The sequence below is a fragment of the Euleptes europaea genome, chromosome 5 (genome assembly GCF_029931775.1).
Source record: "Euleptes europaea isolate rEulEur1 chromosome 5, rEulEur1.hap1, whole genome shotgun sequence".
Lineage (NCBI taxonomy): Eukaryota > Metazoa > Chordata > Lepidosauria > Squamata > Sphaerodactylidae > Euleptes > Euleptes europaea.
Window position 1 is genome coordinate 68,359,317 of NC_079316.1, and position 25,267 is coordinate 68,384,583.

Genomic DNA, 25,267 nt, shown 5'->3' on the forward strand with positions numbered 1-25,267 from the left:
CTAATCCCAATCATCTCATTCAGACCTTTCAACATTTAGTCCTTCGGGATGTGTCTATGATGGAAAAGAGACATATTCCTACTTCAATAAATTTCACTCCGGCCCAAGAAATGATTGTTGATCAATTAAATAAAGATAAATCCATTATCATAAAGGAGGCAGATAAGGGCGGATCTATAGTTATTTTAAATTTCAGTGATTATGACAATGAAAATTTGCGACAGCTTTCCAACCCTGCTTTCTATCGTCCCATTTCTACTAACCCTGTTAAAGCTATAGAATTAATTATTAGAACAACTGTCTATGAAGGTCTGGCAGCGGGCTATATCACATCACAAACTGCTGAATTTCTACAGAATAAATTTCCTAGAACACCTGTATTTTACACTTTACCCAAAGTGCATAAAACTACTCGCCCTCCCCCTGGTCGTCCTATTATTTCCGGCTCAGGATCACTTCTAGAACCTATTGCCCAGTTCCTAGACTATTACTTAAAACCTTATGCTTCTTCCACCTCTTCTTTTCTTCTAGATTCCCGAGATTTTATTTTTCAATTGGAAAACAAACTTATTCCATCTGACAGTATTTTTGCTACTTTAGATGTCGTATCTTTGTATACGAATATACCCCTCAATGAAGCGCGCAATATTATCCAAGATCTCTTAGACTCTAGAAATGATCCCTCACCGCCTACCCAATTTTTGCTGCAACTTTTGGACATATTATTTGAACATAATTACTTTAGGTATAAAGATCAATTTTATTTACAAGTCAATGGAGTAAGTATGGGCGCAGCTTACGCCCCTTCAATAGCCAATATTTTTATGATTTACTTCGAAAAAAAGTTCATATTTCAAAATAATCCCTTTTCAGATGACATTCTTATTTATAAACGTTTTGTTGATGATTTGTTCTTTAATTTCAAGTCAGTGACTGCCTACAAACAGTTTTTAGAATGGATTAATACTCTTCATACTCACCTTACTTTTACTGGTACGTTCAGTAAGACTTCCATTCCATGTTTGGATTTGGAAGTGTTCGTTACTGCTGGGTCAACTCTGGCTGTAAAACCCTATACCAAACCCTTAACTAAGCATGCAGGACTTGATTTTTCTTCTTTTCATCCACCACACTTAATTAATAACCTTCCTTATAGTCATTTTTTAAGAATAAAGCGGAATTCAACTCTTTCAACAGACTATCACTATACAGCTGCTTCTTTAAACAATGCATTGTCAGCCAAAGGATATCCACTCCACGTCTTACAGTTAGCCAAAACCAGAGCAGATCTGAAAGACAGACAGGAACTTTTAAGATCAAAACCACTTACATCTTCTACTAACATTACTTGGTCCCTACAACATAGCTCCAAGGCTCATCTGATCAATAACATAATCAAAAGACATTGGCATCTAGTAGAAACTTTACCTGGCTGTAAAAATCCACCTCTATGCGGATTACGCCGTCCACGATCCATGCGTGACTTCCTGGTTCATACTGACATTTCTCCCCAGCCTTCTTTTTCCACTTCTTTACTTTTGCCGCCAGCAATAGGACATCATCGCTGCGGTACGTGCTCAGTGTGTAATTTATGCCTTACAGTCAAAGAGCTCACATCTACTACCACTGGTTTCCGTTTTTTTCTAAAAAATTTCTTTAATTGTGCTTCAAAAAATGTCGTTTATTGCAAGGAATGTAAATGTGGTTTAAAATACATTGGCAGCACCATTCGCCCCGTGAGGACCAGGATCTCTGAACATTCCTCTAGAATTCGCTCCAGAAATTTTGAAGCCCCGCTCACGGCTCATTTTTTAGAAAAAGGACATGGAGACAGGGATTTCTCCTTTTGTGTGTTATGGCAATTCCGCGGTCGACCCTATGACTCGCAAAATATCCAAAAAACACTGCACCAAATGGAGACCAAACTTATTTTCCTTATGGGAACATTGTCTCCCAATGGTCTAAACAATGAACTTGATTATTCCTGTTTTTTAGGATAGTATCACTTTAAGAGTCCTTTTTTTCTGAGTCTGTCTGCTACAGCTGTGATCATTTAAGAGCCAAATCCTTTTACTTTTAAATTCCATCCTTATCTTTCCTTGACTATTCCGTCCTTTTGGAGACCTGGATACAAATCTTTGCGATCCCTATGAGACAACACCTACTAAGGCACTTATACATATATTTATTATTGGTAAGAATATTTATGCTTGCATAGTCTTTTTATTATTAAATAATGTTTTAATGTATATTATAAATGTTGATTTATTAGTTGAATACATGCATTTGTGATACACAGATACAGGTCACCGAAGAAGCCATATGCGAAACGTGGTCCCGATCTAGACGACACGTCTGACATCTTTTTCCTGTGGCTATGTTCCAATAACTGCAACCTAAAAAGAATTTGAAAGACTCAAAAAATTCTAATATCAAATGATACCTTAATTGGTTGAATACTTGAACTTACCTGTTGAATTAGGATCTTTGGCATCCTCTTGATAAGTCATATTTATTGGATTGTTAGTGTAAATTTTGTATCTGTACTCCCTTTGTATATGCTGTATATATTTATTCACTTTGCACTTTATAAATTTCACTTATTTGCTTTATAGTGTTATAGTGCTGTTTTGGGTTGCTCCAATTATCCTTACAGCACTGAGCCTTCTTTTTTTGTGGAACCTCCAGGTACTAGCTGGAGCTCTCCTGCTATTACAACTGATCTCCAGCCAATAGAGGTCAGTTCCCCTGGAGAAAATGGCCGCTTTGGCAATTGGACTCTATGGCAGTGGAGTCCCTCCCCTCCCCAAACCCCGCCCTCCTCAGGCTCCACCCCAAAAACCTCCCGCCAGTGGCAAAGAGGTACCTGGCAACCCTATCCTCCCTATGCCTCGTCTGGTTTGAAAGGCACAGCATAGCATTCAGACACATGTTTAGACTCGGGGATATCACCCCTCTGTAGACACTTGGACATCTGGGGAAGTGAATACCTGTAAAGGTTGCGATTAACTTAGTAGCTGGTTCTCTATATATGAAAGCAAGAAAGTAAAGAATAAGGGGAAGGTGATAAAGGAGTGTGTGCATATTATGAGTGTGTGTGTGTGTGTGTAAAGGGAATAGTAGTATGCTGAATCGGGAGCAAAGAGCCTCTTTGCTTTAATACCATCTGCTCATGGATGAGTTTGTGTCTTTCAAGCACACAGAGAAACATATGTACTTTCTTCATTGTATGTACTGTAGCTTGTCTGTACTCTAGAGTATCAAGACTTGGCTAATTTCTATATCTGTGCAATGGAACCAAGTATTAACTTGGGGAGGCAGACTCAAACTTCACCTTTATGCTGAGAAAGGAAGGGGGCAAAGATAGTCAGAGAGCAATTAATTTTTTTCTTTTAAGATAATTTCAGTGTCTTGAGTCATTTCCGTAGATCTCTTTACCTCACAGTAAATCAAAATTGCTAAATTTGCCACTCTTTAGATGAATACATTTTTAACACTGTATCATTATTGACACTGGTTCATGGATGGTGTTTTGTTGGTTTGTTTTATTTTAGTGCAGGCAACTTTGGTCAGATAAATTGCCTGTTCTGCAAATTAGCAGTGATCTACGGCAATAAGCAAGTCCTGAAGAGACCTGGATGGAGAGGGATGATTTGGGATGGGTCAGTTCCCTGCTTATCCTGATTTATAATTCGCCAGAATGGGTCTCTGAGCAATACTGCATGCATTTCTAGATGGAAATTTAAAAGCACTCTCCCAGCAGATGGTGAGTGGAGGCAATTACGTAATGCTCTGCTTACCCACTAGTACACATCTGCCAGAGTGACAAGTTTGACCGTAAAGGTAACAGAAGGGTTGATGAGCTGAGAGCTATTTGCCTGGGTCTGTCGTTCAAAAATGCAAACCAAGACTGGGCTCAAAGGCAACTTCACAGAGGATGGTTTTCCAACTGGGTGGGCCACATGTGACTTTATGCGCAGGGAAGAAAAGAGGTGTGTGTTCATCATATGTGGCAGTGTGCCCATTGTTTCCTCTACCGAAGTGAAACCTGTGTAGGAGAGTTGTTTTGTGTGAAGCTTCCTCAATGAAGAGATCATAGCGGAAATTACAAGTAGGCTCTGCTAATTTGTGAGGACAAAGTGAAGAATTGCAGAGCACTATTTTTTACTAAGCCATGTTGCTGTATGGTCAACAGAACTCAGAAAAGTTATATTTTTCTGGAGCTGTTTTATTTGTAGACCATCGTTTCATGTCATGCGTGTGGATTGTTTATCTTATGCAACCACATGACTTGTCTTGTTGTCACGGCTTTTATACAGCATTTATCAACAGTTGTTTTGTGATGCTTTGTTTAAAATATCCTTGTTTCATATTTGTATGTGTCTTTTGCATTTCTGCCCCATGGTTGTGCCAGAATACGTTTGCCTGTGTGTTTTTTAATAACTCCCCAATTGTCACAATAGAGTTTTCAACAAGTTTCCCTATTTAGCGATATGGAACTTCAGAGCCTCTTTTTGTAAAGCTGCTAGCCAACATTTTGCTGTTGTGTTATGTTTATCCTTAAGGGATGACCTCCAGTTCTGATAGATGATGGGAGTGCGGGTGGGAGGGAAGTATTGTATAAGGATGGGGTCATTTTGTGCTAAATGTCTTCCAGATGGCAGAGTGTAATGGGAGCCCAGAGTTGTCTCTCCATCTGTCCAGTGAAGATATTATATCTATGTGTTGTTCCTCGGGCCAATGTTGCTCCACCCCCCAGTGTACTGCTAGGGCACTATTAATATACCGTTCATCACTGTAAGGAAGCTGTGTGTGATCTGGGCCACAGAGATCCTTTTAAGAAGAAGAAGAGTTTGTTTTTATACCCTGCATTTTCTCTACCTTTAAGGAGTCTCAAAGTGGCTTACAATTGCCTTCCCTTCCCCTCCCCACAACAGACACCTTGTGTGGTAGGTGGGGCTGAGAGAGTTTTGAGAGAACTGTGACTAGCCCAAGGTTACCCAGCAGGCTGCATGTGGAAGAGTGGGGAATCAAACCTGGGTCTCCAAATAAGAGTCCGTTGCTTATGTGGAGAAGTGGGGAATCAAATCTGGTTCTCCAGATTTGAGTCTGTTGCTCTTAACCTCTACACTGATGTATTTAACCATCTGCTCCAACATGGAGTAATATTTCAACAGAACTTCTCAACCATCCTTGTCAATAAGTAACTAAAATATAAAGGATAAATAATTTTGTACTACAACAATATAAATTGTTTCTTGGGTAGAACTTTTAGACTTAGCTTCAGAGATCGAGAAATACTGGGCTCAAACCAAGGTGTGGGAGACCCTTGAGTGATGGTGGGTAATTGTGTGATGCATTCACAATTCATATTTTTCATATTATTTTGAAGCAACTACTGTAGTTTCCATAAAGGAACCAAAGAGTATTCCTTAATATGAATCTCCTATCCCAAAGTAAAAGTCTCTGAAATATATGTACGGACACACATTGTTTCAAAATATTACATAGCTAGAGTTGCCATATTCCAGTTCCTCAGCTGAGTGGTCTAACTTGCACATTATTTATTTAGAATATTTCTGTGCCACCTCTTCAGAGTCCTATCGAGGTAGCTTACAATTTTAAAAAACACAGTACAAAAACTGACGCTATTAAAAAAACAAGCTATTAAAAACAATCCATTAGTCATAAGCAGCATAAAAGCCTTGGTAAAAAGATGCATTTTAACTTGTACCTAAAAGTAAGTAAAGTAGGCATCCAGTGGGCCTCAAGGGACATGGTATTCCAAAGTCAAGGTGTCGCCACAGCAAATGACCTGTCTTTAGTTGCTACCTCTGAATGCAGGGGTACAAAGTGCGGGGCTTGAGAAGCAGATTTTAATTGGTGGGCTGAATAGTATGGGAGGAGGCAGTCCTTCAGGTACATTATGCAAATTATCCTCTATTTTCCATGTTTTAATCATGGCCTTTCTTTCAACTGGACTATTTTTTTAATTATTATTATTTTTGTATCTTGATTTGTGGATATAAATGCAGGCAAAGACTGAAATTGTACTGGAAAGTCTTTAAGACTCAAAGAGAAACATTAGACATAGATTTGTTGTATATATTGTTCTTTGACTTGTCTTTTGATATTTTTGTATAATGTTCTCTTGTTTGACTGTCGCTCACCTATAGATATTGCTTGCACTACGTTTTGTATTGACTATCTCCTTTTGAATATATGTATAGAACTGAGCCTTGTGTGGATTGTTTTTGCATAACCTCCGGGTAGTGGCTGGAGATCTTCTGCTGTTACAACTGATCTCCAGGCGACAGAGATCAGTTCCCCTGGAGAAAATGGCCGCTTTGGCAATTGGATGCTATGGCATTGAAGCCCGTCCCCTTTCCAAATCTCGCCCTCCTCAGGCTCGGCCCTAAAAATCTCCAGGTATTTCCTAACCTGGAGCTGGCAACCCTACCAATGGTACTTAACTGCAACAATGTGTAATCATTAGATATCATTGATATTTTATAGATGTCTTTGTAACTTGGCGAGGAGGGGGGATGTATGCCAGGCCTTTAGGCAAGTGGGCATTGCAGACCCCTGATCAGGCATGTGTAATAACATACAATGGCTTGCTTGTATAGGAACAAGCCCAGGGTATCATCTGCTTTGAGCATGCCTCCCTTTCTACGCTTGTGCATGGCTTGATAATTGAAGGCTTCCCCTTTTGTGGTAGACCATGGTCTGTCACTGTGTCTGAAGCATGCCATTATCACCACCGCCAGCCAGTCTGGCTGCTTCTTAAGCTGAGCAGTGACTGAGAGGGTTTGAGCCAGAATAGTCTGTTGGATGAAGGGAAAGAAGGAAAGAAAGGAGAGCTCCTGCTTTGATAACTTGTCATCTCAATGGGCAAATCTGGCTGGTATTAGCCAATACTGTGATGAAGGTGGTGCCTGAGAACAAGCCAGGAAGAAGCCGGTATAGTTTGGTCTTGTATCTTATGCAAAACTATAATAAAAAAACCAATTGTGGCTAATAAACCAACTTTAAATCCTGGTTTCAGAAGAAGAGTTGGCTTTTTTATGCCGATTTTCTCTACCTTTTTAAGGGAATCAAACCTGCTTACAATATCCTTCCCTTTCTCTCCCCACAACAGACACCTTGCAGGGGAAGTGAGGCGGACTCAAAGAGAACTGTGACTAGCCCAAGGTCACCCGGCTGGTTTCATGTGGAGGAGCAGGGAATCAAACCTGGTTCTCCAGATTGGAGTCCACTGCTCTTAACCCCTACACCATATGGCCGTACATACCAGTCTCTTTTACTAAAGAAAATAGCTGGGTTTCCTAGTATATAAAGGAAGCTTGAATGGGGAGAGGAGAAAGAAGTTCAAACATATGACAAACACTGCTTTAAAACTAAAAATGTGAGGTGCTCTATAGCCAAATCTTATTTGCCCTCACAAAAACTTTGACAATGGTGATTTTCATCTTGGTAGATGAAGCTGGGAAATCTGCGTAAGGCCTATGACACTGAGCTCATGGCATATATAAGATTAGAAAGTTAAAATGGGGAGAAATATACTTTTTCTTTCTGGGGTAAATTCTGGAGGTCATATTTTATGTTTCAGAATGTATTTTTGATTAAAATGCTTTAACAATGAGTGTGCACAGAAATGTGGTGGCTGGAAAGCTAAAATTGATTTTGCAGGGAAGATCTGTGAGCTGGAATCAAGAACTTAGTGATTTTTTTCCATTCCAGCATCATTTTTCCACATTGGCATTTACTTCAGATGCCTCGCAAGGTGATGTAACAAATCTGCTTTTACTGAAAGCATTCTTTTAATGTACACTTCTGAAGGATAATCAAAAAGTATGCATATATTCTATATGTAAATTATTGATAGTATTAATTACTGAAATTAAGAAAGAACTGCATGTGGTGTAATGGTTGATTAGGATCTGGGAGATGCAGGTTCAAATCACCTCTCTGCCATGGAAGCTCACTGAGTTACTTCAGCCCATTTGGTATCTCTCACCCTATCCTTCCTCACAGATAGGGTTGCCAGCACTGCTTGGAGATTTTGAGGGCAATATCTAGGGTTGCCAACCTCCAGTTTCTAGCTGGAGATCTCCTGCTATTACAACTGATCTCCAGCTGATAGAGATCAGTTCACCTGGAGAAAATGGCCACTATGGCAATTGGACACTATGGCATTGAAGTCCCTCCCCTCCCCAAACCCCATCCTCCTCAGGTTCCAGCCCAAAAAACCCCCACCGGTTTTGAAGAGGGACCTGGCAACCCTAGCAATATCTGAGAGGGTGGAGTTTGGGAATGATGTGATGTCAATTTCAGGTGACCCTATAGGAATTTCTCCTAAGTCATGAGGTAAATGCTAGGGCAACACTGCGGAAGCCATTTTCCAGCCATTTTTTCTCCACATCTCCATTTCTCAAGGGCAAAGAATTAAATCTGAGGGTAAGGGTTTATCTGCTGCATGGAGGCAAATGGCAAGCCTGCTCACAGTTGTGAGATTAAAATGGAGAAGGGGAGAACAGTGTTGTAAGCTGCTTTCTATTCCCACTGGGGGAAAAAGTGGAGTACAAATATTTAAATAAAATCAATTTTCCCGTCCCATATGGCCTTGAAGGTGCTGTACCATAAAATCACCTATATTGCTGTGAAAGCTTGTGTCCCAATAAATATGTTAATTTGTAGGGTGCCACAATGTTTTCCCCAATAGTATCTCCTTTTTTGGTGCTGTTTTGGAAGTCAGGGCACTCTAAAAAAAGAGAATTTCAGTCTATAACCACAGTGTCTGATCTGTATCATTTCAGGCCCTCTCAGGCATTTCTGCATGTTTTTCGGATGCTCTTCTTGTTCTCTCAGAAGGCATTCCGGAGTGCTTAATTTTAGAAATTTAGATATTTTGCCTGAAGTTACTTCAGCATTGGAATGGCACGGTATGCTATATGGCTATTTACAGTATATTTCATATTATTACCATATAAGGTCAATGGCAAATTTAAACTAAGGGGGTGGGGAGCTACCCAAAGGGATCTAAGAACAAGAAATAAGCAGAAGCCAAAATTGTGAAGGGAACAATTGTACATTTCTGGACTTAATGTATAGCCATGAACATTAACTGTTGGGCTTGATTTCAGAACTACTTCAAGGGCTTAGCAAGAAATTGGAGAATATCTCAGGGAATACATTTGTTCTTGTGAACAATATCATGAGATCATTTCATGCAACATTTATGCCAGCACTGGTTGCGTAAGCGATGCACATCTGTTTAAGGAAGGAGAGGTTGGAAGCTCTGTGTGTCCCAAAGAGTGACATAGTATTTGTAGCAACAGCAAAAGAAAAAAGGTTTGAATAAGATTGCTTAAAAGGTATACTCTATAATATACATTATATAGCTAATACTCTGAGAGACATGGCAGAAGATATAGAGGCTATTATAGATGTATTTGTTGAAAAAGTACATTTGAATTGCATTATATATTATATATTTTACATATTATACATGTGTGTCTGTGTGTAAAGTGCTCTCAAGTCGCAGCCAACTTATGACGACCCCTTTTGGGGTTTTCATGGCAAGAGACTAACAGAGGTGGTTTGCCAGTGCCTTCCTCTACATAGCAACCCTGGACTTCCTTGGTGGTCTCCCATCCAAATACTAACCAGGGCTGACCCTGCTTAGCTTCTGAGATCTGACAAGATCAGGCTAGCCTGGGCCATCCAGGTCAGGGCACATATTATACATAATAATAGATATTTCAGCTATGAAAATGGTTTGAACAGGTAGAATAGCAGTTCAGTTCCTTTTTTCCTTAAGTTCCTTCGTTTGCCAGTATGGACTGCAATCTTGAGAAAGTTAGAAAGTTTAAAATGATATAGACATACCCAGACAATTGTTAGTTACATGTTAGAGGAGTTTATTGTTTAGTCTTGTTAATGTGTTTTTGTTTGTAATGTTTGTAGTGTGTATTGATTGTATTGTGAGTTGGTGTCTTGTATGGTATTTTTGAAAATAAAAAATTTAAACAAACAAAAGCAAAAGAGAAAAGAACACAGACCAGGATGCCCATATATTGGTAGCCAAGTATCAAGTCCATCATTAGCAGTGTGCCATTTATTTATTTTATTTTTATTTTACGTCGTTTATACCTTTCTTCCCAAAGGGTACCTCCATTTTGTCCTCACAAAGCCCTGTGAGGTTGGCTAGGCCGAGAATGTGTGACTGGCCCAAAGTCACCCGGCGAGGTTCCATGTGGGGTTGCCAACCTCTAGGTACTAGCTGGAGATCTCCCACTATTACAGCTGATCCCCAGCCAATAGAGATCAGTTCACCTGGAGAAAATGGCTGCTTTGGCAATTGGACTCCATGGCATGGAAGTCCCTCCCCTCCTCAAACCCCGCCCTCCTCAGGCTCTGCCCCAAAAACCTCCCGCTGGTGGCAAAGAGGGACCTGGCAACCCTAGTTTCATGGTAGAGTGGGTTCCAAACCTGGGCCTCCCAGGTCCTAGTCCGTCACTCTAACCACGTGCCATGTTAATTCTCATTGAAGATACTAAGATGTTTGCCTAGCAGAAGAGGGCACGCAACAGAAAATGAATAGCCTGCCAGTAGAAGCTGTGTTCCAGGTGCGCCACCCTCTTCAGTGAACTGGGCAAGTAGCAGGGAAACGGTGTTTTCAGTTGTGGTGCGGAAGCTTTGGAATTCCCTCCTCAGGAAGGGTCATCTAGCCCCAACATGTTGACTTCAAAAAGTAGCGAGATAATTGCCTAATGCTGTTGATTGAGTTTTTGGGGTGGAGCAGCGCATTAATCTGTCTCAGCTTCCTAAGGCAGATGAACTTGAATGATATTTGGGCTTCTCTTTAGGAAGTTCCTGCTAGCGGCAGCTGAACACCATCTGGGCTGAGTTTGTTTTCTCCTCAGCTCGCAGGTTGTGGCCTGCATTAGCTATCCCAGTGAATCAGGACATGCCTAGAATGTGTCTGCTTTGTTTACTTAAAATGTGTTTACATTGGTTGTTTTGTATTTTGGAAATGTATGTAAACCACTTTAGGTCCCTTTGTAGAGAAAGCGGCATATAAATGCTAATAACAGCATCCACAGTCTTTTGAAGAAAGAGACGACAAGCTTCCCAGAGGCATCTGGTTGGGGCTCCAGTTAGGGTTGCCAGGTCCCTCTTTGCCATCGATGGGAGGTTTTGGGGGCAGAGCCTGAGGAGGGTGGGGTTTGGAGAGGGGAGGGACTTCAATGCCATAGAATCCTATTGCCAAAGCGGCCATTTTCTCCAGGTGAACTGATCTCTATTGGCTGGAGATCAGTTAGTTGTAATAGCAGGAGATTACCAGCTAGTACCTGGAGGTTGGCAACCCTAGGTTCCATATGGAATGTACTTTAATTCTGTATTCACTATTCATTCCAAGGGCACAACTAGATGATATAACATCCCTGGAGGAAAACTGGGGATGCCACAGCCATTTTAGTGCCAGAATTATCTTGCTTTAAAAATGCTGCAGGGGCCCGATCCTGCTCTGGACGATGGCCTGTGGGGAGGGTTCCTGTCTCCTCCATCCTCGCAGTTTTCAAGACCCCAAAGCCCTGGGGCATTTGGGCTCTTGAAAAATGGCACCCGGAGGGGGGGACAGGAGCCCCTCCCCTCACACCATGGTCCTGAGCAGGATTGGGCCCTCGTGGCATTTTTAAAGTAATAGAATTCCAGCAGTAAAACGGCTGTGGCATCCCCGGGTTGTCCCCGGGACTGCTGTATCATCCAATTGTGCCAAAGGGAAGAAAGTGAAAATTAATTTTTGTTGTACAGCTTTCCTAAGAAAAGGCAAAAACCATAGAGATTTTGTGAATTCCTAGAGTGCTATGAGGTCACTTTTGGGTGCAATCAGAAATTGTGTCATGACGTTGCGCAATGTTGCTGCGCACACCAGTTTTTGTTCCTGCTTGCATGAACAGTGGTGGGGGCCGGGAGCCAAGGCAGCTACAATGTGCAGTTCAGTAAGCCTAGGTGACCCAGGAGGTGTATCTGTGGGGTTCCAGGTTAGGACATGTTAAGAGAACAATCCTAATAAAGTATCATCAGAATACTACTCGTCGTCTATTCAGTGGTGCTTACTCCCAGGAAAGTGTACTTAGGATGGCACGGAAAGTCTCCCCAGGCATTTCTTTATTCTTCCGTAGCAATGGATATTTTATCCTCTCCTGTTTGAGAGTTCGATGTTTTAATTGGAACTTGCTGGTTTTATCTGGATACTGCTGTTTTAAACTGTGGCTGTTTTAACTGCTTTGTTCTCTTTTATTGTGTGTGTGTGTAAAGTGCCGTCAAGTCGCAGCCGACTTAAGGCGACCCCTTTTTGGGGTTTTCATGGCAAGAGACTAACAGAGGTGGTTTGCCAGTGCCTTCCTCTGCATAGCAACCCTGGACTTCCTTGGTGGTCTCCCATCCAAATACTAACCAGGGCCGACCCTGCTTAGCTTCTGAGATCTGACGAGATCAGGCTAGCCTGTACCGCTGGTTTTTACAAGTTCGCTGTGTTTGTCATAGATTTTCACATTGTTCTCTTGCTGTTTTTTAGATGTTATAAATATTGTTTCTGTTCTTGTGTTTTTAATTACTGCTTTGAGCTGCTCTGGGAATGCTTACATTAATGGAGCAGGATATAAATATCTTTAAATAAATAAATGATTATTAGATTGGTTGCTGGTAAAAGAAGCCAAACTTTATGGCTGTGTGCCATGTATACGGGAGTACATATAATATATGTACTCGTATCAGTCTTGAAACGTTAACCATGGCTTTGATTGAATCCTGCAACAAGTCTTCCTCTCTTCCCTTTCCCTCCAGATTCCTAGATCATTTGTAATGACAAAGAAGGAGAGTTTGCCCAGACAGGCTCTTTTCATGAGGGAGACTAAGTCGAATTTTATGGTGACGCAAGACTCTTGGTTTTGCATTTGCAGTTGCGGACTAACTTGCTGCCCTTTTGGAATTTGTCCATATTTGAATGTCATCTTTGTTCTCACAGCACATTCCCACTTCAAACTGTTCTGAAGCTTGGTGGATGCAGATGATTCATTGTACACATCTACAAGAGTGATTTAGAGCCTGACTGCATCTGCACGTGCCGTTATTCTCTTTTCACTGTGCCTTTCGGCTTTTTGTAACTCTACAGTGACTGGGGTATGATGGGACAATGTCAGAAGTGCTATTTGCTCTCTGATCAATAGAGGGTACTCCTATAACAAAAAATGCGTAGTTGTGAGTTTTGTCATGTTGATTCCTCTGTTCAATAATCGACCATTTAAAATAGATATATACCTTTTATACTAAGATATCAGAATAAAAACCTAACTTCACCCCTTACAGGCTATATTGTTTTGGCAGATACATGAAAAGTGTTTTAAGGCAACACAGTGCAACAATCTTGCTGTTGTCCGTAGTACTGAAGTCAGAAAAGTTTAGATTAATCTTTTAAGTTAGAACATATTGTATACCATGTAGGAGTAATTATATGTAAAGAATTTTAGACAGTAGAAGAGCTACTGTCTAAAATTCTTTAGACCAGTATCTTGTTAAATAAAAGCTTTGTTTATATAGTAATTTACATTATCTTGATAATCTGGATGTTTTGGGAGTCCAGTGGGTCATAGGGTTTGCCAACCTCCAAGTGGGGCCTAAAGATTTAGAATTAAGACTGAACTGGAGGCTAGAGATCAGTTCCTTAGAGAAAGTGGCTGCCTTGGAAGGTAGATTCTATGGCATTACTTTGCTGAGGTCCCTCCTCTCTCCAGGAATTTCCCAATCCAGAGCTAGTGACCCCTAGTCATCGCTGTGTTCATTCAAATTAAACTTGGTCCCATGATCAGTAGAGAGACAGTTATTTATCGTCTCGGGGGGAATTTTGAAGATATAATTGAAAACCTGTTTCTAGACTTACGTGTTACAGGTGTTGCTAGATAATAGTACTGGCTGAATTTATTTTGCAGTATTTCCAAGCCTGGTGGTTGCCAAGAGATTGATCAAGCCGTCACATCTTTCCCTGACCAAAGATCTTTGACTTCAGAACCAGTTACTGATGTGGAACTACCCGCTCAAGAAAGTGGGAGTCTGATAGAGAAAAGGAAGAGGTACTGTGCACGGCATTTGCCAAAAGAAATTCTTGTCTCTATGAGTATCTTTTTTCTTTGGTATCAATCTTTGTTGGTTTTGTATTTACAAACACTGCCATGGATTGGTTGTGAAAGTAATATCTCATTAGTAGATTTCAGAAGAATTATTACATCATTTCCCAAAGTGATAAAGTTTGCCATCTAGATCTGTGCCCTTGAATCCCTCTAGTTGACTTAGAGCGCATTCCTGGGGGGGGGGTGTCATTTGGAGATGGCATGATCCCGTGCAAGTGCCCATTTATCACAGTCTAAGGAGCACTTATATTGGCGAGGGGGGCGTTCCCGCTGGTGCCTGGATGCCGCAGAGCTGTGTGGGGCATCCCTGCCAGCACAGCCTCTCTGGGAACTAAATCTTGGAAGAACACAGCGGCAGTGGCGTGAAGGGTGGTCCCAGGGTGTTCCCAGGGACAGAGCTGACTGTAGTCAGCTTTCTCACCCCTTCCAGACTGGGAACGCCCCTCGCTGCTGCGGAGGGACTATGTCACCTTTTTTGGTGTTGCAGACCCTCTGTTTTTAATGGGGGGGCATTTTGCCAATTTTTGCCTTTTTTATTTTCAAAAAGCCTTTTTGAATCTCCACTGTGGCTGTGAAGCTTCTGAGGAGGCGGCATGGTTGCGCCGCTCTCAGCCACCACGGATCCACCCCCCCAAAAGGAATGGGCTGCTCTTATTAAAGCCATGATTTTATAGGTTGATATAGGATAACATTTTATTTGGTGCGGAAAAGTAGAAGAAACGGTGTGGTGGTTTGACCGAACCGCTAGTTTCCTTCTCCTGTGACAAACTTGATAAATAGCAAGCTTAGAGGTGCGCTTTTCTTCCACTTCATCCAGTGTAAGAAGACAATTTGCATTTCATAATGGAATCACTATGGGTTTCCTTTTGATGTGAAAATCAATACCTCTTTAAAATTGTATCAACTACTCCTGCTGAAGAAATTTGACTTTCATTTTTGAAACTGTTTTGACGCTGTTCTGCCACTATAATATGGAATGTTCTTTATGTCAACCTTCCTGGAAAAAAATTCTTATTTAAAAGCAACTGAAAATTTTGAAATTTAAAAAAACTGCCTTGCACTTAAAAGAAAATATTCCTTCTATCTAAAATTTGCTTATTGCATTTACACTGAGCCATTTTAAATCTACAATTAACAGATCATTAATTGATTATTAGTTGTGTTAGATACATACTGTGGTCCACAGAGAATATGTTTCCTTGGCTAACTAATTACTAAGGATAAATAGAAGAAAGCACCTATATATCACATAGATTGCTGAAGTGGCCATTGATTTTGTATCCATGGAACACCTTTGTAAGTTTTTCCTGTGATCATAGAAGCCAGCTATTAATCATAATGTGTCAAAAGATTTTTTTCCCAATTTTGTATCAAATGCTTTTGGTTTTATTTGTAGCCTTCATTTTTCTTTGTTTAAAGTGGAAATGAGCTGCATGCTTACATCTGTTCATATGCAAAAAAACCTGACATTGGTCTTGATACTTATTAACAGCTCTATAACTTACAAATTCACACCCCTATTAATGGAAAGTTCCACACTGGAATTGAGGCTATTGAGCTGTGCATCCCCTAGAGGACATATTTTCTTCCATCTTAGCAATTTGATCTGTCGGCTTGTGGCAACTGCCTTATGTATTACTAGAATCTGCAAGAAATGCATGCATCTATCATTTGTCAATTAGTGAAAACAAAATCACAAAAAAGAACACAGTGAAGAGGAGTGGGAGACTGGATGTCTCAGAGCAAGCAAACAATTTAGCTCTGCGAATTGTCTCTTGACATGTAGTGTTGCAGATCAAGGCATCAGTGGCTTGTTTTGGGGATAATCCTCAATATTCTACATTAGCAGGAATAGTGTAGCATCAACATGGGAGTTCTATTGGGTTGATCATGTTAGTTTTTCTAAAGTGAATTTATTCGTATCTTTCCAGGCTCCTAATGGTGATACATTGTCTTCTGTATTTGCTTGATGGGACATGGTTGTGAATTGCTTTAGATTTCTTTTTGTTCGTGAATCAAAGAAAGAGAAAGTGTGATCATAGTCTCAAGAGAGGTGGCTGCTTACTTACATTTTTGTAAGTTATGTGGCCATAGGAACCACTTGAACTGTAATGATTAAAGCAACATTCTTTCCAGGAAAGTGAGCCATGGCTATCCAGCCCATTCATGTTATTTCCTACACACATTTGCCTATACAAACTTTCACAAGTGCTAGGAAGGCAGAGCTGCTCCCTTGGCTTGTTAATACAGTACCTCAAACTATGTAAAACATATGGATTATTATATTGTAATTAAAAGAAATGGGTTTCAGACCTTTTTCTTAACAGTTGCTCTTTCTCTCTCTCTCTTTAATATCTAAATATTCAATATTCAATTGTAAGTAATCTAGGAAGATTTTACACTTAAGAGTTTTCAGGATATGAAATTTTCAAATGAATGCTATGTATGTGTAGCAGTGAAACCCATCTAAGTTACAGTGAGAGAAAGTTCAGAGCAATAATAGGCTTGAATCCAGACTAGCATTTCTGCAGGCCCAAGGATTTCCTTCCACACATGTAGTGCAACTTTCTCCTCCTCCTGCATCAGCCTGAAATACTTCCCCTCCCCATCCTGTTTCAGGACTGCGGTGGGGTGGGAAAGCACTCTGCAGGCAGAAATCCTTCTTCCCACAGAAATGCTTGTTTGAATCCAAGCCAGACTTTTCTTTGAGTGAATATTTGTATCTTCCTTTTGATTGGAGTAGTTACTGATGGTGATGTATTGTGTATCTGTGAAGAGGCAGAACCTTTGTTTTACCAGTGGGGCTTTCCTACAGGGCAGTAAACGCAAATAACTCTTGTACCTTCTCAGACAGAATTTTGTATTCGTATTTAATTATCATTTGCCCTTATAATGAAAAGTGCTTTGTAAAGATTCCATGATTCACAGCAAAATGCAAGACTGTGTCATGTCCTGTCAAATAGTACAAAGTAATTTCATTCTAACAGGGTATTTCACATTTAGAGCTGGCATGAAACAAGACTAACCTTTTCTAACATACTTCTCATTCTATTGGGGGAACCTTTGTAGCATTTCATTAATTTCTTTGAGAGCCAGCGTGGTGTAGTGGTTTGGAGCAGTGGACTCTAATCTGGAGAACCGGGTTTGATTCCCCGCTCACTCCACATGAGCGGCGGACTCTAATCTGGTGAACTGGGTTGGTTTCCCCACTCCTACACATGAAGCCTGCTGGGTGACCTTGGGCTAGTCACAGTTCTCTGAACTCTTTCAGCCCCACCTACCTCACAAGGTGTCTGTTGTGGGGAGAGGAAGGGAAAGAGATTGTAAGTTGGTTTGATTCTCCTTAAAAAAGGTAGAGAAAGTCGACATATAAAAACCAACTCCTCCGCCCTCCTCCTCCTCCTTCTAGTAGAGTGATAGTGATATTGCAGATGGGCTGGAAGCAGCCGCCCCAGTCTCAAATGAGTCTCAATTCAAATAAAAGTTACATTAAAGATACATGGTGCCCGATGCTGTAACTTTCAGTTTAAATAGGTTGTGCTAAATATGGGTTGGGATATGTGTGTCAACTGATCATGTAATGGACCGTTCTTGTCTACAGGCATGTCATATATAGATGCCATCCAATGAGCAAGGACAAAAGGGGTGGGCACATGCAGTGTTTGTGTGTTGACTGAAAAATGAAGCGCCCAAGAGCGCCCAACATCTAAACAAAAGTGATAGTCTGTGACTTTATGAGGCCTGCACTACTCTTGGTCAGGCTTTAGGTACCGTACATAGGAGGGAGGGCAGCATGGTACAGCCCGATCTCGTCAGATCTCGGAAGCTAAGCAGGGTCAGCCCTGGTTAGTATTTGGATGGGAGACCACCAAGGAATACCAGGGTTGCTGTGCAGAGAAAGGCACTGGCAAACCACCTCTGTTAGTCTCTTGCCATGAAAACCCCAAAAGGGGTCGCCATAAATCGGCTGCAACTTGATGGCACTTTACACACACACACACACACACACACACACACACACACACGCACACACACAACCTAAGCCAGTTCATGGAAGATGGTGAAAGGAGCCATGAGACAAAGAGACTTGTCTCATGCAAATACACCAGCAATGGAAGTCTGCTTTAACACAAAGCAGACATAGTGACTATATGTCCAAAGACATTTTATTCCTACCCCTGTAACTTTAGTCTGGAAGAGGGGCTTTTCTTTATGAAAATAATGTCATGGGACAAAGGAATGGCTGTTGAGCTAATAATCATAGCAAAAAAATATTTTTGCAATACAGTTAATTTCCATTCTTGTGGTAAACTGTCTTGTAAAGTCTAGTAATATTTTGTGCACAGGGGAGGATAATAGCTGTCAGGTCTAAGTTTCAGAAAAGTGCTGGAACTGGGGATGATATCTCTTCTGAATGATAGTATATCCTTTTGAAATAGTGGGCCCCTGGCAGCCATAAAAAAGGTCTCCAATACCCCTTAATTCCTAGTCCTCCATGCTCTAGTTTGATGAAACAATAAAACATCCTTCTTCCTGTACTTGGTGAATCTCAAAGCATATCTGGTCAGTCTTGCTGGCAAGGAAGGAAGGAAAACATTTGCCAGTTTGCTTAATATGCATTATTGTCACTGAGTGTGTTTCTATCCACAGTTTTATTTTTACAGTGATGTTTTATTTACACAGTGAATTATATATTGAGATTACAATCCTGAAAGTCACTCTAATCCTGAAAGTCACTCTAAGGCTAACTGAAAGGGACAAAAAAAAAAAAACATAGGTAATGAGAGATTCTTTATTGGCTTATGTTTTCATCCATTGGTAGTAAAGTTATGGCCATTGTCTCTATGTGTGCCTTAGTGGATTCATTTTGACTTGTACTTCACATTGAAGGGAACGTTGACTTGACCAGGACTCAAGTTATTTAATGAGTTGTTAATTGCTTTTCTAAAAAAAAAAAAAGGGGTATCCAGTTAAAAGATATGTAGTGTTCCTTATAGGGTAGAGAACAAGTTGTGAATGTCTTCAAAAGTGGTAGAAATTAACTGTGGTATTAACAGAAACTCCATATGCAGTATTAGATGAGTTGATAAAACTTTTCTATTTGTATTCTTAATCTCCTTCCCAGAGTGTGACTGAGGGATAAAACAAGGGATAAGTGGGCCCAGTGTCTGCTAGAAACCAGGAAAAGTATTGGCTAAAAGTTCTGCACTTGCTTTTGCGGAACGGGTAGATTCTGCTTCATGTTTTCACTGTTTCTCATTTCTCCTAACATGAAATACTGGAATTCCAGTTAGTATCTCAGAAGACCTCATTTGTGCATGTCTTACTTGGTTTAATTTGCTGTGGATTTTGAGCACGGGATTGCAAAGCCTAAAATGTCTGTTGCTTCTTCCATAGTTTATCTATATTAATGATCTCTCTAGAGTTAGATTCTATTAGATCACTCTCTGGAGACAAACAATCATTTCTTTTTCTTCAGAGAGGAATCATTCCCCCATGATGTACCCTGAATCCATAATATAATCTCTGATAATGATAGTTGCCAGCCTCCAGGTGGTGGCTGGAGATCTCCTGGGATTACAGCTGATCTCCAAGTGGCAGAGATCGGTTCACCTAGAGAAAATGGCCACTTTTGAAAGTGGGCTCTATGGCATTATACCCCGTTGAAGCCTCTCCCCTCTGCAAACCCTGCCCTCCTCAGGCTCCACCCCCAAAATATCCAGGTTTTTTCCAATTCAGAGCTGGCAACCCTAGATAAAGAGTTTTTCAAATGTTTGCAGTGTCTTAAAACGTTTGATCAAAGGTAACCGTGGAACAAAATGAATCAGGAAATAATACTTATACCCTACTGTTCGCTTTAAACCTCATAATTAGTGTCTAGCCTTAGTAACTAATTTTAGCATATCTGTTGATCACTGATCAAGAAAGTGTTTTCTGATCAAGAAAGTGTTTTCTCGTCTGGAATGGCTTTTCTTATAAACCTCTTGAATATATTACTCAAGCTACTTGTTTTAGGTTACTAATAAAGTCCATGCTGAACATGTTCAAAATATTGCAATCTAATTAAAAATAATGTTGTTTGAGTGTAGAGGATAAATCCAGAAATATAAATTTCACTTCCTCTTAGCAAATTTTAAGGTCACTGCACAGCATAAAAAAAAGTAATATCAGATTTTTTTCTACTACCACAAACTGTACAACATATTAATAGAACCATGCCTTGTTGAGCGCTCACAGGACAATGACATAGTACAAGTTTTAAAATATATATACCCGTATATACCCATGTATAAGCCGACCCGCGTATAAGCCGAGGTGCCTAATTTCTCCCCAAAAATGGGGAAAAATTAGGCACCCGCGTATAAGCCGAGGGTCGGCTTATAACCCCTCCCCCCTACAGGCTTACCTGACAGGGCTCTCCAGCGGCGAGGGTCCGGCGGCGGCGCGGCCCGGGGGGGCCTGGGCAGCCTTCCTGCGGCTGCAGGAGGCTGCCCCAGGCCCCTCCCGCCCGGGAAAAATGGCGGCGGGGGGCGGGAAGGGCCGGGGCAGCCATCCTGCGGCTGCAGGAGGCTGCCCAAGGCCCCTCCCGCCCGGGAAAAACGGCGGGGGGGGGGCCGGGGCAGCCTTCCTGCGGCTGCAGGAGGCTGCCCCAGGCCGCTCCCGGCGGCAGGAAGCGGCACGGGCCCGGCGACGGCGGTAAGTTTCCCCCCTCCTCCCTCCTTCCCCCCGTATTGACCCGCGTATAAGCCGAGGCCGGCTTTTTCAGCCCATTTTTGGGGCTGAAAAACTCGGCTTATACGCGAGTATATACGGTATACGAAATATACGAAAGGTTTAAAATATGTGACAAACATAGAGAAATTTATTTAATTTAACAAGGAATCTCATGGCACCTTAAAGACTAATGAGTTTATTATAGTATAAGCTTTCATGAGCCAGAACCTACTTCATGAAATGCATAAAGCATTGTATTCAGTTGGTAGATTTTTTAAAATTTATATAAGAATACCCAGTTTCCCAGGACATCGGTATGTTGCATAACACTGCAGAGCACAGATGAAAGCAAGAATCTTTAGATCTTTGTTTACACCTGTGCTGTGATGTATTATATAACACACTAATGTTTTGGGAAACTGGGTCCTACTGATCTCTCCTTGTAATAATGCCCCCCTTACTGGTGTGAGTGTGCGTGTAATGAATGCCAACTTCACCCAGCTAACGTTATAGGTTATAGCTTACAGGTTATAGCTTACAGAAACTTATATCAAAACAAATTATATCAAAACTGTTCATTTTGGCTGCAGCAGATTAACCTGGCTATCACTCTGGAATTTGCCTGAAATCGGTATGTTTAATCCATGTTTAGAAACAGAAATTCTGGGCTAAACTAGAGGTGATGATGGCAGGCCTGTGTATTTAAACAGAGAACTGGGCAAATTACATAGGCTTTTATGCAGGGATGTTTGCCTGCGGTCATCTCCGCCGACTGGTTTGGGGCTTCCTTTTGGTTGTGTATGCCTTATCCGCCCATCAGAGGTCGCCTCGCTCTCCCTGCATGTTTTGCCCGTGTTTTCCAGATGCCAAAATCTGGGAAATGAGGGCAAAATGTGTAGGGAGGGCAAGACGGCCTCTGACAGGCGGATGTGTGTATAAAGTGCCGTCAAGTCGCAGTCGACTTATGGCGACCCCTTTTTGGGGTTTTCATGGCAGAAGACTAATAGAGGTGGTTTGCCAGTGCCTTCCTCTGCATAGCAACCCTGATATTCCTTGGTGGTCTCCCATCCAAATACTAACCAGGGCCAACCCTGCTTAGTTTTTGAGAACTGATGAGATCAGGCTAGCCTGGGCCATCCAGGTCAGGGCTGACAGGCAGATAAGGAATGCATAATCAAAAAGTAGCCCCGAAGCAGTCAGCGGGGGTGACTGTGGGGAAACGTCCCTGCATAAAAGGTCATAGAGAAGAGTAAGAGGCTCAATTTTAAAAGCAAAAAGTCTGGACGGAGATGAACCTCCCCTTCCTCAGCATATATCCCTGAAACTTTCTCCCTTCTTGGGCAGGGTCACTTCCAGTGCTCTGACTGGGAGAAAAAGTGCTTAGAAATAGAGGACTGGAGTGATATAATCATAATTACCAGTAGAAGGAGGATTCTTCATCCCCACAAGACCCTATTCATTCAAGTCTGTACCCATCTTTCTACATGATTGGGGCAGATCAGTATTCAAACACAAGAAACTACTGTTGTCATTTCAAGCTTGTACTTGAGTGGGAGATGATCACAGCCTTTAAGTATTGAAAAGGTTGCTACAGAGAAGATGGAGACCAATTGTTGCCTTTGTTACAAGAGACAAAACATTTCAACTGCAGGGAGAGAGTTCAAAATAAAAAATTAATAGCGAAATCTATTGGTAAAGGGTAGGCAAGAAAAGCAGTTGCCTAGCAAGTTGGTGGAATTTTGTAAGAAGTTTGGATAAAAAGAGAAGTAATCTTACATTGCGATCCAAAGCAGAATAACACCGTTTAGATCCTATTGACTTCAATGGCAGTGTGTAAAGAACAGAAATTGTTAGAAGAGCCATAGAAGTAGGGCTGCCAGCCTCCAGGTAGTGGCTGGAGATCTCCTGGGATTACACCTGATCTCCAGGTGACAGAGATCCATTCACTGGAGAACATGGCTGCTTTGGAAGGTGGCACTCTATGGCACTGAGCCCAACTAAAGTCCTTCCCCTCCTCATATTCCACCCTCCTCAGGCTCTACCCCCAAAATCTCCAGGTATTTTCCAACCCGGAGCTGGCAACTCTACATATAAGATAATATCAGAATGGCTCATAGACATGGATATGTCATGAGAGAGAGAAGAACCTGTTTGTTCATGGGCAAGTAAGCAAGAGGTGTACAAAGCTGTGACACATTCAGTTGTATGTTGAACCATATACGAAAGAAACATCAGGATTTGAAATGAAATGAGAACTGCAAAGTGATTGGTACACTGTAGAGTGCTATAATGGCAACACCAATGTAGGAAAGAGAGTTTGTTTTGTTGTCAGTTGTAATATCTGAGGAATGCCTAACTATCCTGGATTTATTCTGCTTGTGTGTGTGTTAAGTGCCGTCAAGTTGCTTCCGACTCATGGTGACCCTATGAGTGAAAGTCCTCCAAAATGTCCTATCTTTGACAGCCCTGCTCAGATCCTGCAAATTGAAGGCCGTGGCTTCCTTTATTGAGTCAATCCATCTCTTGTTGGGTCTTCCTCTTTTCCTGCTAGTTTTGTACAAATTCAAGGTGGAGTCATTAAAGTAGATGTCATTAAAGTAGATTCCAGAGATATGAGGAGGGCTATCAGCAGAATTTAAGAGATAGTAGTAGAGCAATCAGTATGTGAAGTCCAGTTAAGATGTGCCCACCAGAATCATGTGTCAAGCTTGGGAGGGAGAGAGAGCAAATGTGACATGTCATCATGGCCAAGCTTGGGGGAGAGAGAGAGAGTAAATATGATGTCATCTGGTTATATGAAGTGTTTTGTGGCTTCTCCGGTTTCAATACGTACAGTTTAGGATTAGATTTATGCCTAATATATTGGTTGAATAATATCCCTGGCGATTTGTGATCCTTTCTGTCTCTATTCTTGCACTCTCTCTCTCCCTACTAGGGTTGCCAACTCTGGGTTGGGAAATTCCTGGGGATTTGGGGGTGGAGCCTGGAGAGGGGAGCTTTTGGGGAGGGGAGGGACCTCAGTGATGTTTAATGCCACAGAGTTCACCCTCCAAAGCAGCCATTTTCTCCGGAGGAACTGATCCTAGTAGTCTGAAGATCAGTTGTAATTCTGGGATAATTCCAGTCCCCACCTGGAGTTTGGCAGCCCTACTCCCCACCTCCATATGTATGACATTCCAGTAGGTACACATAATTTCTTCAAATTTTTATTCTGAAAGACCTATTTCCCAAGCCTATTGGTTCAGCTAATAAGGGTTCATCTGGTCCTGCCTCTATACTTGATAAACTCTTGTTCTAGTGTCATCTGTTTAAAAAATATGTGCTTTCACTAGATGGCTTTGGATTAGTCAGAAAAGGAAATTATGATAATCTACCAAGTTTGTTGGAACAATGATGAGAGAAGCGCTGGAAAGACTCTATAATGCTCAATAAAATAATGGTTAAGATAACCTTTCCTGACAGCTTATTCTATTCCCCAGCCATACACATATTGCAAACAGCTTTCTATTATCTGATTGCAATTGATCTTGTGGACTGTTAAGGTTGAACTCCTAAGATCACTTCTCTGGGAGTAAACCCCATTGAATAAAATGGGACGTGCTAAGTAGACCTGATTAGGGTTGCTCCCTAAATGCACTTCCTCGTGTTCCCTTGGTAAGCATGGAAATTAATTACTTCATAAGCTCTTCACAACAGACTCGTACACATTTTACAGCTTGTCCTCCTTGTTTATCCACACTTCCAGTAATTGGCTTAGTTCAGACGCCATAGTAAGCCATGGTTATCACTAATCATAGTTTAGAATGCACACTATGATTGGGGCTTCCAAATGTACAGGAGGCAAAACATGATTTATAACTGATTATCCGCTTTCATTTTCCATCCTCTAAACAGTTTCGTCAGTTATTCTGGTTGCCATGGCATGTCAGTTTGAGGAGGTAAACCAGAGTTTGAAATGCTGGTTTTGAAGAAGAGAGCAAACCACAGTTTGTGGTTTGGATGTAATGACTAATTGTGGTTTATCACAAAAGTAGGTGTTTTAAATTATCAGGCCCACAGCAAAGGAGAAAGAGAGTGTTTGAGCCTGAACATACCCAAGGTTCATTCATGCTTTCAATTGCATCTGAATTATGCCTGTCTCTGTGTGTCATTTTTGCCGCTACAGTTCTCAAGTACATATATTGCTACTTTGGGATAACTGAATGCCTAATTTATTTGTAGAACCTCTCTTTGCTGCCCAAATATGGTAATGCTGAGCAAGAGTCTGCTGGTGCCTACTGTTCCCAGCTAGCAGACAGATTTCTACAAGCTGGTACTGTGGAAGCTTTGGAACAGAGACCAAAGAATTAGCCTCTCCA

General features: G+C 41.3%; 1 protein-coding gene across 6 annotated transcripts in view; it reads left to right on the forward strand.

Moving 5' to 3' along the window:
• TACC2 (transforming acidic coiled-coil containing protein 2) overlaps positions 1-25,267 on the forward strand; it is a 164,698-nt gene that overhangs the window by 56,235 nt on the left and 83,196 nt on the right. For all 6 annotated transcript variants that reach the window (XM_056850218.1, XM_056850219.1, XM_056850221.1 and 3 more), the window contains one exon: positions 13,998-14,138. In XM_056850218.1, coding sequence (XP_056706196.1) covers positions 13,998-14,138 — 141 coding nt within the window. The remainder of the gene's footprint in view (positions 1-13,997; positions 14,139-25,267) is intronic.